The sequence below is a fragment of the Neoarius graeffei genome, chromosome 11 (genome assembly GCF_027579695.1).
Source record: "Neoarius graeffei isolate fNeoGra1 chromosome 11, fNeoGra1.pri, whole genome shotgun sequence".
NCBI lineage: Eukaryota > Metazoa > Chordata > Actinopteri > Siluriformes > Ariidae > Neoarius > Neoarius graeffei.
Genome location: NC_083579.1, coordinates 52,628,356 through 52,641,005, shown reverse-complemented (window position 1 = coordinate 52,641,005; position 12,650 = coordinate 52,628,356). Strand labels below are relative to the sequence as shown.

Below are 12,650 nucleotides of genomic sequence, written 5' to 3'. Positions count from 1 at the left end.
TTTACTGAGAAAAGTGCATGTAGTGTCGTTTTAAAGCATTACTCAAAAAGGTCATTTTGGTCCAATTCTGTACTGTAAATCATTTTAAAGTTGCATGATACCCACATTTCCACGTGAAAGATATTAAATATATTAAGAAAGACGTATTAAAGATACAAAGGATAAAGGTACCACCCCAGCATCAAGGAAAGGTCAGTTTAGTATGCTTTTTGTTAGAGTACAGGAGGAATGATGAAATCTCTAGCAAATGCTTACAAACACAATGACTCCAGGTTAAAGCTAAGACAAGAAGAATTGAAAAGAACCCCTCCTAGCACGTTCAACAACAAATCAGTTTCCTCTTGTTCACACCTATATGTAAAAAGACTGCAAAAACTATACACCTGCCACAGCACTGCTCCACTACATTATATATGATTATAGATCATTATTACAGTGCATATACTACATGCAGCAAATTCGAATCTTTCCATCCTGTACGCCACTATCAGCTTTGAATGTGATTCTACCATTGATTAGTCATTGTTGTGCTAATCTTACCATTATACTCATCTAAACTCTAATTTCCTCCACAACAAAAGAATCGTCTCATTAGTCATGAATTTCAAACACAGCAGACAGTGGTCAGTATATAAAGCAATGAACACCGAGGCTCAAATCACTATAATCATGTGTGCCTAGATAGGGCAAAATGTGACTGGAGCTCCTGGCTGAACTGCTGCACATGTGGCTTCAAACAGGCTCTTGGTCAGAAGAAAGGGAGCAATCTTTGCACACTAATTGTCTGTTCATAGCATGGGGAATCTGTAATCAGGTCATTTGTTGTAATGGCAGGCTGCAGAGGTGAGCAGAAATGCACAACCGCACTCTGATCACACACTGCCCGACACCCCACAGTCAGTCTGCTCTCTCTCGCCACACACACAGTTCTGATGGGTATATTTTTGTATCAGTTATCTTTAAGGCATCTTGCTACATAACTCATCACCATTATTGCATAATAAAACCATTCATTTATGAATATAAATTGTGTAAGCTTACACAAAAGCCAACATGCTCAAGGAAAGCTGGGTTTTGAGAACTGAATCAGAGCTGCTGTAATATAAAGTAAGTAACATTACACTGTTACAAATTCTCTCTAGCTTATTGTCAGTGTTTTTATTTATTTAATTATATTCTACAGAGATACTGATCTTTAAGTTTCTCAGTTAAAGCTAGACGGCCTTTCAATTTCATAAAATCGGTGAAATATAGTTCCCTCTGAAATTTGGTCATTGTGATGTATGTTTATTTCTGTAATATCTCACAAAATATCAGGCCATTCTGTGGCTGGGAAGTTATTTAATTTGAGGGGATTCCCGAGCAAATAACATGCATGAAATCCAGTGGCGGCTGGTAGTCTTTCAAACAGGGGAGGCTGGTCGGTTACGATATTTCCAGATTTTAAAAGAAAAAACACATCAATTTTGCCCATACTCTTGCCTCTGATCTGGCTGATTGTTGGCAGGGTCACAAACTGTGAAATAACAGGTTCTTTTGGCCCATTAGCCTACTGTCCAATATACATGATGGTGGTGTTGGGGGTGGGGTGGGGTGGGTATATTTTAACATTGTGGTATGTTGTTTAAAAATTGATCATTATTGAAAGCAGCTGTTTGTCAGGAACCTCAGCAGTAACAGCAGAGTGTTCTGGAATAGGCACAAGCACTGACCTTGGGGAGCCAAACATAGAGCTGGGTGCCACACATTTCATTCAATGACATTTTCCCTATATTTTACTTAATTTGACTGAGAAATGTTTTATTGACAATTTTGATAACCCTTCACTTTTAATCCAGGTCTGTAGTGTGAAATGTTCTCGGCTGTGTTTTTGTTTAAAAATGTTTTCAAAATTGTAGCTGTGTTTAATTCATATCCAGAAAAATATATATTCCAATATAATATACTCAGCATAAACATTTTAAATAGATTCTATATTTTTGGTCCATCCATGACATATTACTAAAGTAGCCTATTTACTGTTGTTGATGTGGGTCACTTGCTGTTAGCCAATTCACTTTCTCGTACCAGGAGAGCTGAAAGGAACGAGTATTATTCCCTACCTTTTTCACCAAGTCAATTTGAGGCGTTGGTCTACCCTGCTCTTTAATTTTAATTTTTTCCTCGAAAGGAAGACTGGCAAATGGCTTCGCCAAAATTAAATCAACAATGCTTGGCATCCGTGCGCAGCTTTCTTGCTAGCTGACTAGCCCCCTCAAGTTCAAGTTCAGTCACTCAAATAAACGAAATTTCTGGAACTAAGATAGCAAACTTGACAACACTATATTTACACTTTATTTACAATGAAAATATATACAAACTAAAAAAGCTGGTAGAAACCGTATGTAATGAATTAAATCGAAATGTAAGCTGAGCTCTTACAATACACCACAGCACTTGCAAATCCGCATGGGACTGAACTGAGATTCACCGCTGCCTGTCTATATTTGAAACGAGCTGTCAATCAAAGAAAATATCCGGCTACTTTCACCAATCTCCTCGTGGAAAGCTTTGCCATGTCCCTCCCACTGTGAGGCTGGGAGTCCGGTGGGCGGGCGTTTTCGCAGTATTTGTCCAATAACCGTCTTGCATTTTGATATTGAAAAGCGCATAGCTCCCAAATGCCATTGAAGTCCACTGAGGCTGGGCTGCATCGCGCTGTCACGAGGGGGAAAAACTCACGCACACATTAGGCGAACTGGGGAAAGTTATAACGGAATGATTTCGCACTGTAGTTGGGTTGAGCACATATTTCTATGATTCTGGATCTGAAATAGCAATGTTATAAGGTCGGCTATAACATAAGCCTAGCGCAATTCATCCTACACGATGTTCATCATTTTTAGAGGAGGCTGAACCTCCCTCGTTGTCTTAGAGCAATCGCTCGTGATGAAATCGCTCGCTTCGTGCAGTCAAGCAGACAGAGGAAGTCCGTGGGCGCATGCGCAGGTTTATCTGCTTCTTCTTCTTTTGGATTTTACAGCAGCTGGCATCCAGTGTTGCATTACTGCAATCTACAGGTTTACCTTGACTGTGAACTGACAGCTGCATCATTCTGTCGCTAAACAGCTGATCACACCGAGGTGCTCGCTGACCGCCGATATTTATTAGTTTGGGCCTGCATTTCTTTTCCTTTGCAGCATAACGTCTTTTCTTCTCACTTTCCATTACTGTCATCAGTCTTTTACGTCCTCCATTTTCCTCTCCTGTTTCAAATTTGTATCCCATAATGCCTTGCACAAATGGGGAAAGTCCACCACGTGATGCATGACGTAATATCTTGAACTGGGTCATAGTGAAGCAGGAAAAAATAGCAGAGAATTTAGGGCCACATGACCTGAAATTTGTTAATTGTTCTATTTAAAAAAAAAAAAAAACTAATAAAATTGGAAGTCTGTGATTCGTATTCAGTAGCTTTCGGTCCACTAAACAAAAATAAGTGGGTGTCAGGGAAAATTATTTTTATAATCTAAACTTGAAAACTCTGAAAGGCAGTCTACCTTTAATCTTAAGGGTGGCACAGTTGTGAAGTTTGGAGCACCTGAAGCTTCATTATATTGGCCCCACTGTCCATCTGGGTTTTCTCCTATCGCCAAAAAGACATGCCATGAGGTGGACAGACTATGCTAATTTATCCCCAGGTGAGAATGTGTGCGCGCGCATGTACACATGATGCAGGGATGGATCCAGACTGATGCAAGTGTATCAGTCAGAAATATACGTGCACCACCTGGCATCGGTCACGGGGCATTTGTTTATTGCTAGCCGGCTACGTGGGATATAGCCACGCCTAACCAACAAACCAATGGTTGAGGATCTGGCCACCTGTGGAAAGCAGTGATACGTACTTGACCTAATTACCTGTATTCTCATGACGCTTTGTGTAATATGACCCGAGAAAAAGAACCTAGGTCAAGTTCTGTCCAGTTTCTGTTGTTAGTGTAGTAGAGTACAATTTATGTGTGCATATGTTCCTGGTGGATACTGTAGAATAATAAAGTAGTTGTGTCTATTTTTTCTTATTTCTGTGGTAAAAACACTCGTGTTAGTCATCAGCTTGAGTCCAGGTTGTCAGTCATTTTTTTTAAATTGTTTGATTTGTTTTAACAGAAAACTTTTACAATTCATATGAATTTGTTACATTATTATTAAATGTGATTTGTGTGTAATACAAAAACATTGCTCAAACAGTATTATGATATTAATAAATGAAACATTGTTGTATATGGTGTGTTGACTTAATGTATATTAGCATATATCTTACAAACAAAAATCCATAGCGATCTGGTAAAATTAGTGAAAATATTTCTGTAAATGTGCCTCTGGCAGATTCTTGGTCTGGATCCATCCCTGCATGATGCCCTATGAAGGACTGGCGTTCCATCCAGGGTGTGTCCCTGCCTTGCGTGGATGGGCTCCAGACCAAAGGGAAAAAAAAAAAAAAAAAAAAGCTTACTTTGAGAAATGAATGAGTACTATTCTTACAAACAGAATCAATAGACCAAAGCTAGTAGTGACAAATCAAATCACAGTTTGGACAAATAATGGGCGGAGACACTACAAAAGTGTGTGCAAAATATTCAAATACTCAATTTTACAAAAAAAAAAAAATTTACAAAAATGAAAGTGATGACACATATAGGTCCTCTTAACTCACAAATCAGAGGAGGAGGAGTAAACAAAAAACAGTTCAATTTCAATTCATGATATCAAGTGCACAAAAAAATGACAAATCTTCAGGCTGGAGGTACACTGTTTGACAAATACGCGTTTGTCAGAATGGAAACTCCCTCACGTCTCTGGGCTGGAACTCATTCGCTCTCTTCAGTAAAGCAGTTCTAACTGCATTGATCTTCCCATCTAACTCCGACAGGCTGTAGCTCTGCAAAAACAAGACAGCCTGTTAGTCTGTATCCACAATTTAAAGTGGTGACCTGTGAGAACACTTGAAAAATATTATAAATGCAATTTACCTGAGAAACTGAGACTTTTGGACGTTTGTGAGAGTAATTCTGAAAGGAGAAATGACAGATTAGGATAGCGGCAGGATGGGGGTGATTTTCTTTGGTCTTCCCAAATATCATTAACAGACAAAAAACCTGAAGCATATTTTAGATTGTGTGGTTACAGCGGTTGTTTAAGATTACTGATCGAGCCTGGTTTATACTTTATACTTCGTGTGTCTTTGTGTAGCGATGCAGATGGAGGATCGGGGGTAAACCAGGCATTCAGAGACGACATGCTAGTATGCAGTCCTTCCACAACCTAATTATGCATTGTGCATACCTGCTGAGATACTGGTTGGTGGAGACGTCTGCGTACGCAGAAACCATCTGATGAGACCTTGTGACATTTCCTCCATAGGTCTAATTCAGATTAATTCAGATTAATATTAGTTTAAACCAGAGTAATACTATTCAAAGTGCAGCACGGTGGTGTAGCAGTTAGCACTGTTGCCTCACAGCAAGAAGGTTTTGAGTTCAAGCCCAGTGGTCGACGAGGGCCTTTCTGTGTGGAGTTTGCATGTTCTCCCCATGTCTCCGTGGGTTTCCTCCGGGTGCTCCGGTTTCCCCCACAGTCCAAAGACATGCAGGTTAGGTTAACTGGCTACTCTGAACTGCCCATAGGTGTGAATGGTTGAGAGGAGAAAACCTCTAAACAATCCACTAGAAGGCAACGGGAAACCACTACTGTAATTCTTCCCGAGAAACTTGGATAGCTGAAGCTGTCAGAGCAGCCACGTCACTGCAGTGATATGCCAGAGAGAGAATACGATTCAAGATACATCTGAAGCGTAAACAAATTCTAAACGATAACATTTTCCCGTGTCACATCCACTACTCTAGTTGTCTTCTACAGATGAGCTCATGAAAAACTTTCAAACAGCCCGCAACAGAAACGGATGAAAAAAAAAAATGCTCTGTAAAAACCTCAGTTTAAACTCTGTTAGAAATATTTTTTCCCCTCGATGATGAAACTCAAAACTAAAAAAAAGATAGTATAAAAGTACAATCATGATACTGGATGGGCATTTTATGTTCTTTTTCTTCTAATGGACTCCCAGTAAACACACAGTGTAGCTGACATAAACCACAGCAACTAAATAAAAACAAAATCTAAAAGTCTCCGTCAATCAGTGATCGACAGAACTGTGGATATCTCGAAGTGCTACCATACAAAATTCACTCACACGGCTGAACTTAAAAAAATAATAATAAAAATTTACACCCCACACACTTCACAAATGCATTCAAGGAGAATTCATTTGCTTTATAATTAAATAAAGGTTTATTTTTCATCAGCACTCTTCAAAACAAACTTGTGTCTGTGTCATCTTCTATTTAATATTCCTACATGGAACTTGCACTGCTTATGGCTCTGCTATGCTGTAAATCCTGTTGTGGTTCATGCAACAGTGTCTCTTAGAGGACGTTAACATTACATGCAAATACGAATCCTTTAAGATGTGTAAGCATCTATACACGATGTCCCAGCATTACTCACAGAGACATTATGCAGAAGTATAAAATCAACCCTTGCGCTGATGACTTGAAATGACTCAGATTACACAACAAAGATCCCCTAATGACAGACCTGCGATTAAAGAAAATGACTATGTTCTACTTACGTCATCAGTCAAAACATGGGGTCATAAACATGACCTCAGTATAATAGTAGCAATATTATACTTAGAAAAAACAAGAGTGCTCTGAGAGCACAATATCCCCCGCTACAATATAAGGCAAACGAAATTGCAACATGCGTATCACTGTCCTATAAGAAAGCCTTTTGCCAAGTTTTGTGAAATTCCTCCAAAAATTGTGAGAGGAGTTGATTTCAGAAGGTGAGAACCTTTTCCGGGACGGATGGATGGACTCCGCCATGACAATCTCCCTTTGGGCCTTTCGGCCAGCGGGGGATTAAAAAACCCACCACATTTTAAGAGGTGAAAAAGGGGAGTCTGGTAGCCTGGGCCCGCCCATCCTAAGCGTGACGCAACACGAGGGCCTGTTGCGAGCTTAGTCTGGCCAGGCAAGCTATCTACAGCATTTCCAAGCTCCCGAAAAATCGGAAACCAATCAACTTTGAGCATCTCCAACGGCCCTGGGTAGAGGCGTGTTCAAGGCAGTGACGTAGTAGAACTGCGACCGGAAGCCATAGATTGTTTACAGAATCTATGCCGGAAGCGCTTCATTCACATCACGAACATGGAGCAGCGGCAAGCCTTTAACACAGCGGTAGATGCTGTATTGAAAGCATTCAACAGGAAGTTCTCATTGAAAACGGAGCAAAGAGCAGCCCTGGAGGTATTTATTGAAAGGAAGGACGTTTTCGCCTTGCCCCCGACCGGCTTCGGTAAGAGTTTAATCTACCAGTTAGCCCCGTCGCGTCTCATACGTCAGAGGAAATAGTGATGCGATTGGTTTAAGCTTCATCACAGCCTTTTCTGGCTTCGACCAGTAGCAAACTGAGGCATTTCAGGGAGGCGGGTCAACCACAGGCTCTGGGAAACGGTTTGGCTTAATAGCTTGGCCAGACCAAATGCTCGGAGAGCTTTGAAGTCACGTTAGCCAGGCTAGGAGTCTGGAGCTGTACATAGCCAGGTAAACAAGGACAACACCCTTTAAAGTGTGAGCTTAAAGCATATAAGCAGAGCCGTGGCCTCACTTTCATTTATAAATGCTTTGAGACCTCAAGAATGGCACAGGAATAGTTAAACGTTAACAATAAATCTAAGGCCCTGTTTACATTATTTAAAATCAGCGGATCATCAGATTAACGTTTTTAAAACGATTCGCGTGCACACAGCAACGCCAATACACGATTCGCGTGCACACAACAACGCCAATACACGGATACGCTAATCACATGACTAATTAGACGGCACGTCACATGATCCCAGTGCATATCGGGCATGCGCAAGTCACTCACCACTTGCAAGTGGAAGGATGGCAAGCGAACACCTTCTCCAGCAGATAAACACACCTGGCTGTGATGTTCATGTTCTCACTGAGTTTAAGCACCTGAAGGAGGTTGAAATGTGTAAATAAACCTCAGTGCGGCTCAGCGCTTCCTCCTGCGCTCCAAATCACTCCGCCCTGAACAGCGAGTGCCCTCTGGAGGGTGCGCACTCCGGCCCTGCGCAGCTCACAGAGCGCGCGAGTGAAGCGCACGAGCAGTGATTCGGGACTGAGCTGCTGTGTGTGTGATCCCAACACCAGCGAATCAGGAAGGTGGATGTCACAATGATGTTGTCCAATGACGACGTCAGCTAGAGCTCAGCACAGCGTATCCGCGTATTCTCAATGTTTACACAGCACCGGACCAGACACGATCTGGATTGAATACGTGGACCCTGGCGGATTCCCGTTTCCCGGCGTTTTAATGTAAACGGACAGTGCATCCGCGAAGAAAACGAGACAGATACGGTCTAATGTAAACTTGGCCGAATATAGTAATTTTTACCATTAAAGTGATTTATATAGGTAGCGGTCTGAGTGAATGACCTTGACGTCCGGAACATCACAGCAGGAAGTCTATCGGTCTCATCGCCATTTTCGCTATACTAAAACACAGAGCTGACTGCAACTCCGATCCTCCACTTTGAGCTAATTTATTGCCATGCCATGTAGATGTGTTGCTGGTGGGTGGAGCAACACGACAGAATCTGGATTTACGTTGCATTCATGGCCCAAAAATACTCAAACTGCAAAGATTTGGATGCGTTTTGTGAGAAGTTCACGGGCACATTGGGTGCCTATGAAGTGGTCTCTCCTCTGCTCTGCACATTTTACTGAGGACTCGTACGAAACCTCTGATCTGTTGAGAAGCGTTGGCTATAAGCCCGCATTGAAGGAGAGTGCAGTACCAATAATTAAAGCAGGGGTGTTCAAATTGATCCATAAAGGGCCGTGTGGCTGCAGGTTTTCATTCCAGCCATGCAGCAGCACACCTGACTTGGCTCATTCAATCAACTGAACTGTCTTCACACAGTCAAATACTTGCAGCCACACCCACCCTTGATTAAAGGGTGGGTGTGTCAATTAATTGAATAAGCCAAATCAGGGTGCTGCTGCATGGCTGGAATGAAAACCTGCAGCCACACGGCCCTTTATGGATCAATTTGAACACCCCTGAATTAAAGGAAAAGAAACAAGTATTTATTTATTTATTTTTAAAAAGGAAAGTTCAGTTGCACCAGTCCTCCCAGAGTGAGCCAAGGGTTGTTGCTAAAACCCGGGATGGAACAGGACGTGACCTCCCTGCGGTTGTTGCTAAAACCGATGACGTCCCGTTCCGTCCCAGGTTTTAGTAATTGCCTGAGCCGAGCAGTAATGGCAGAGTACTCAGTATGGACAAAATAGAGAATGAGTGGAGCAGCAGTCTTATTTCTAAACTGGATATTGCTGCCATCTCGGCCTTACATGGAAGAAGCGAATGAACGGAGAACTGAACGAACAACGGAAAATGAAAGTCAGATTGTTTCAAAACAATCGGCCACAAGGTCGGCCTTCAAGAAGCAAGAACACAGATGGGTAAGCTCCGACTCTCATTTGGATATAAAACAACAAACATGTTGTTTACCTGCATTTAGATTAATACATGTAACTTGTGTGTTTAAGTTACCGGTATAAGATTATTTAATTTGCTTCAGAATGTGATTGTCTCAGTTCATCTGATTATTTAATTAGCCTTTTAAAATCAGTGAAAATGCATGCATGTACATGTATGTTGCATAAGTTATAACACCTATCCTGTTTTAATGAGAGTCAACCCACAATCAATGAAGTCAAATCAGTCTTACTTGAGCAAGTCGGTAACACTATTTCTTAGTTTCACCAGAAATGTTTATTTATATGACTTTGGTCTATAGCTGTAAAAGGCCTCGGCCTTAAAACCGGTTACCACTATAATGTCATGCACTCAGGGCTGGCTGGCTCAGCGGGGCGGCTCGAATGCCAACTTTGCGGTCGATTTTAACTCTCAAACATATATTTATTCCCATTTATGCAGCATACAAGAGTCAAGGATGGAAATACTATCCACTCAGAAATGTATTTAAAAATAAAGGTTCTGCGTATCTGCTTCAAGGTTGTAAAGGGATTTTTTTCTGTTCATTAGCATACACTGCAAAAACTGAAAATTGAATTTGAGGAGAAAATTACTTAATACTAGTGAAATTATCTTGCTGCATGGACAGACAATTTTACTTGACAAGACATCTTGGAATAAGTTGGTTACAATCTAGAACTAGTTTTAATGATCTCAGAGTTGGTGTCTTGTATTCTAATAGGAAATGCTAGATCATTTCAACTATATTCAAGATACTCCAACTTGCTAAGATATCATTTATTGCAGTGTATGGGGTAATGTTATATAGTATTTGAGTCTAAGCAAGTGTTTTAAAATGATCACTTGCTCAAACAAACATTTCAAACATACCTCAGGCAAAAAAACGTTTCATTTAGCGTCCTCCTATTAGTGGCTTTTAGATGAGCATTGTAGAAGCATTCACACTCTGAAATGTAAACATCTCTGAGAATGCTAGAATGGTTTTGCTTAAATCGGCTGCTGATGAACAGGTCATTTTTTGTTCCAAAACTGCCAATCAGCAAAGGATGTTGTCTTCAACAACAAAACCGAGCCAAAAATCAGAGTGCAAACTGGCTTAAGCATTTAAACAATTTTCTACTATCTACAAACATTTGTAAGAGATGGGAAAAAAAATTACACAGCGTTAATATTAAACGTTACATGGTATGAACATCGTATACCATTAAATGTTTGGCATTACAGTGAGGCAAACTGCAATCCTCCCATCACTGCCAACTGACTTCTCAGCATTAACTCAGCCACTCATTTGCACAGCACTGATTAGCATGATGGAGAAGAGGCCATCTACATTCACACTCACCCAGATCCCCTCCTCATCTACTCTGTCCATGTCCTCTCATCAGCCACGAGCAACTTGGATTAATTTCAATCACTTTTCAGCATGGACATAAACACATTTGGGAACAAGAGCAAATCGGATTGGCTCCCACCTCAATAGCTCAATTAATTCATTGTTTTTGCTAAAATGGAGTAGCACAATGTAAAAAGTTTAACATATTTTATAGTGTACTCAATGCCCTGCTTTCTAGGCACTACACATTCTCTCTCCATCGCCCTCTCTCTCTTACACACACACACACACACACACTAAAGGACATGGAAATCAGCCAGCTCTCAGTGCAGCACTGAACCAAGAGAAATAGAAAATGGTATAAGAGCACTTACTCAGCTAACTTTGATAGGCTACAATCTGACATGGGTAAATTCTGAAGAGGAGGAAAAAAATCTCACACATCAGATTTTAATGGCTTTGAAGAACTCTCTCAGTGACCGTCACAAGTACAGAGAAGAGAAAAAAAAAAAAAACACACACACAAACCAAAAGTCTATGGAATAGTTAACAGTGCCATGCAGCAAACAAAAGCGCTCGTGTGTTTGATAAGCCGCTGGCATCAGAATAGTTCTTAGTTAATGTTTCTGTTTCCAGAAAGACTTGCTACATGCCGTACAGCAGTTAATGTATTAATAATAAACACTCACTGATTTGCTTTACAGAAATCTGTATGGAGATTTATAGTTATGCCGCTTTTCCACTACCAACGCGGCTGAGTTGGGCTGAGCCGTGCCGTGCTGAGTTGGGCTGAGTCGAGCTGAGTGGGGCTGTTGGAGTTGCATTTCGACTACAACCGCGCTGAACCGTGCTGGCTGGAAGTGGGTGGACACATTGGGTGGAGTTAGCGAAAGTGGGTGGATGTCACGTGATGTCGTTAGGCGGCGCAAACAGTGACATCAGTGATCTTTTAAGCGGTAGTCTCACGACCCGGATAGTAAACAATAAACATGGAGGACATGGAGTCGTTAGTGTTGCTGGTCTTGGTGCTGTGGCTTGTTGTCACCGACAACGCCAACAGATACTGGCAAGAGCGTATAGATGAGGCGAGGCACATAAGGCTTCAGAAATTCTCGTAATTCTTCTTCTTCTGGGTTTACGGTGTTTACAGATCCCAGCGTGCTCGCGGGGCGTGTGTGGGCGTGTGAGGACACTCCTCCTCACCAATCAGTGCACAGAGGAGTGTCTCCTCACGCCCCTAGCCCCACTCGGCTCGATTTGGCTCGCTTCAGCCCCACTCCAAAACCGTGCGAGTTTTGGGTGCTAAGCAGGGCTGAAGCGAGCTGAGTCGTGTTGCTCTAAGGTAGTCGAAACGCGAGCCGTGTCGGGCTGAAGTGAGCTGAAAAAGGGTAGTGGAAAAGGGCCATTAGACTCCTAATGAGCAAGCCTGAGGCAAGAGTGGCAATAAAAACCTTCCAGAGACAACATGAGGAAGAACCAGAGTCACATAAGAACCCATCCTCTTCTGGGTGACAATAGACTGAGATTATAAATCATTAATCTTCTACAATTGTACACAAAGACAAAAGTGTGTTCAAATGCTGTTCAATATAACCATCACAGGTCTTTCTGTTTACAGCAGCAGGTCTTAGGTTCAAGTCTACAGCCTCCAGGTGATGTTCACTGAAGAAAGGGTGAAACTTGAGCACAAACTATTTTTTGGGAA

The 12,650-nt window shown here is 41.6% G+C and overlaps 1 protein-coding gene across 2 annotated transcripts in view; it reads right to left on the bottom strand.

The window, feature by feature from the left end:
* Positions 1–3,536: 3,536 nt before the first annotated feature.
* Positions 3,537–12,650, bottom strand: part of mbip (MAP3K12 binding inhibitory protein 1) — a 31,133-nt gene continuing 22,019 nt past the window's right edge. The window contains exons 7-8 of one of the 2 annotated variants that reach the window (XM_060934173.1): positions 5,013–5,051; positions 3,537–4,921 (exon numbers count right to left, since the gene is read on the bottom strand). In XM_060934173.1, coding sequence (XP_060790156.1) covers positions 4,814–4,921; positions 5,013–5,051 — 147 coding nt within the window. In that variant the 3' untranslated portion in view covers positions 3,537–4,813. The remainder of the gene's footprint in view (positions 4,922–5,012; positions 5,052–12,650) is intronic. The other variant, XM_060934172.1, reaches the window with a different exon arrangement.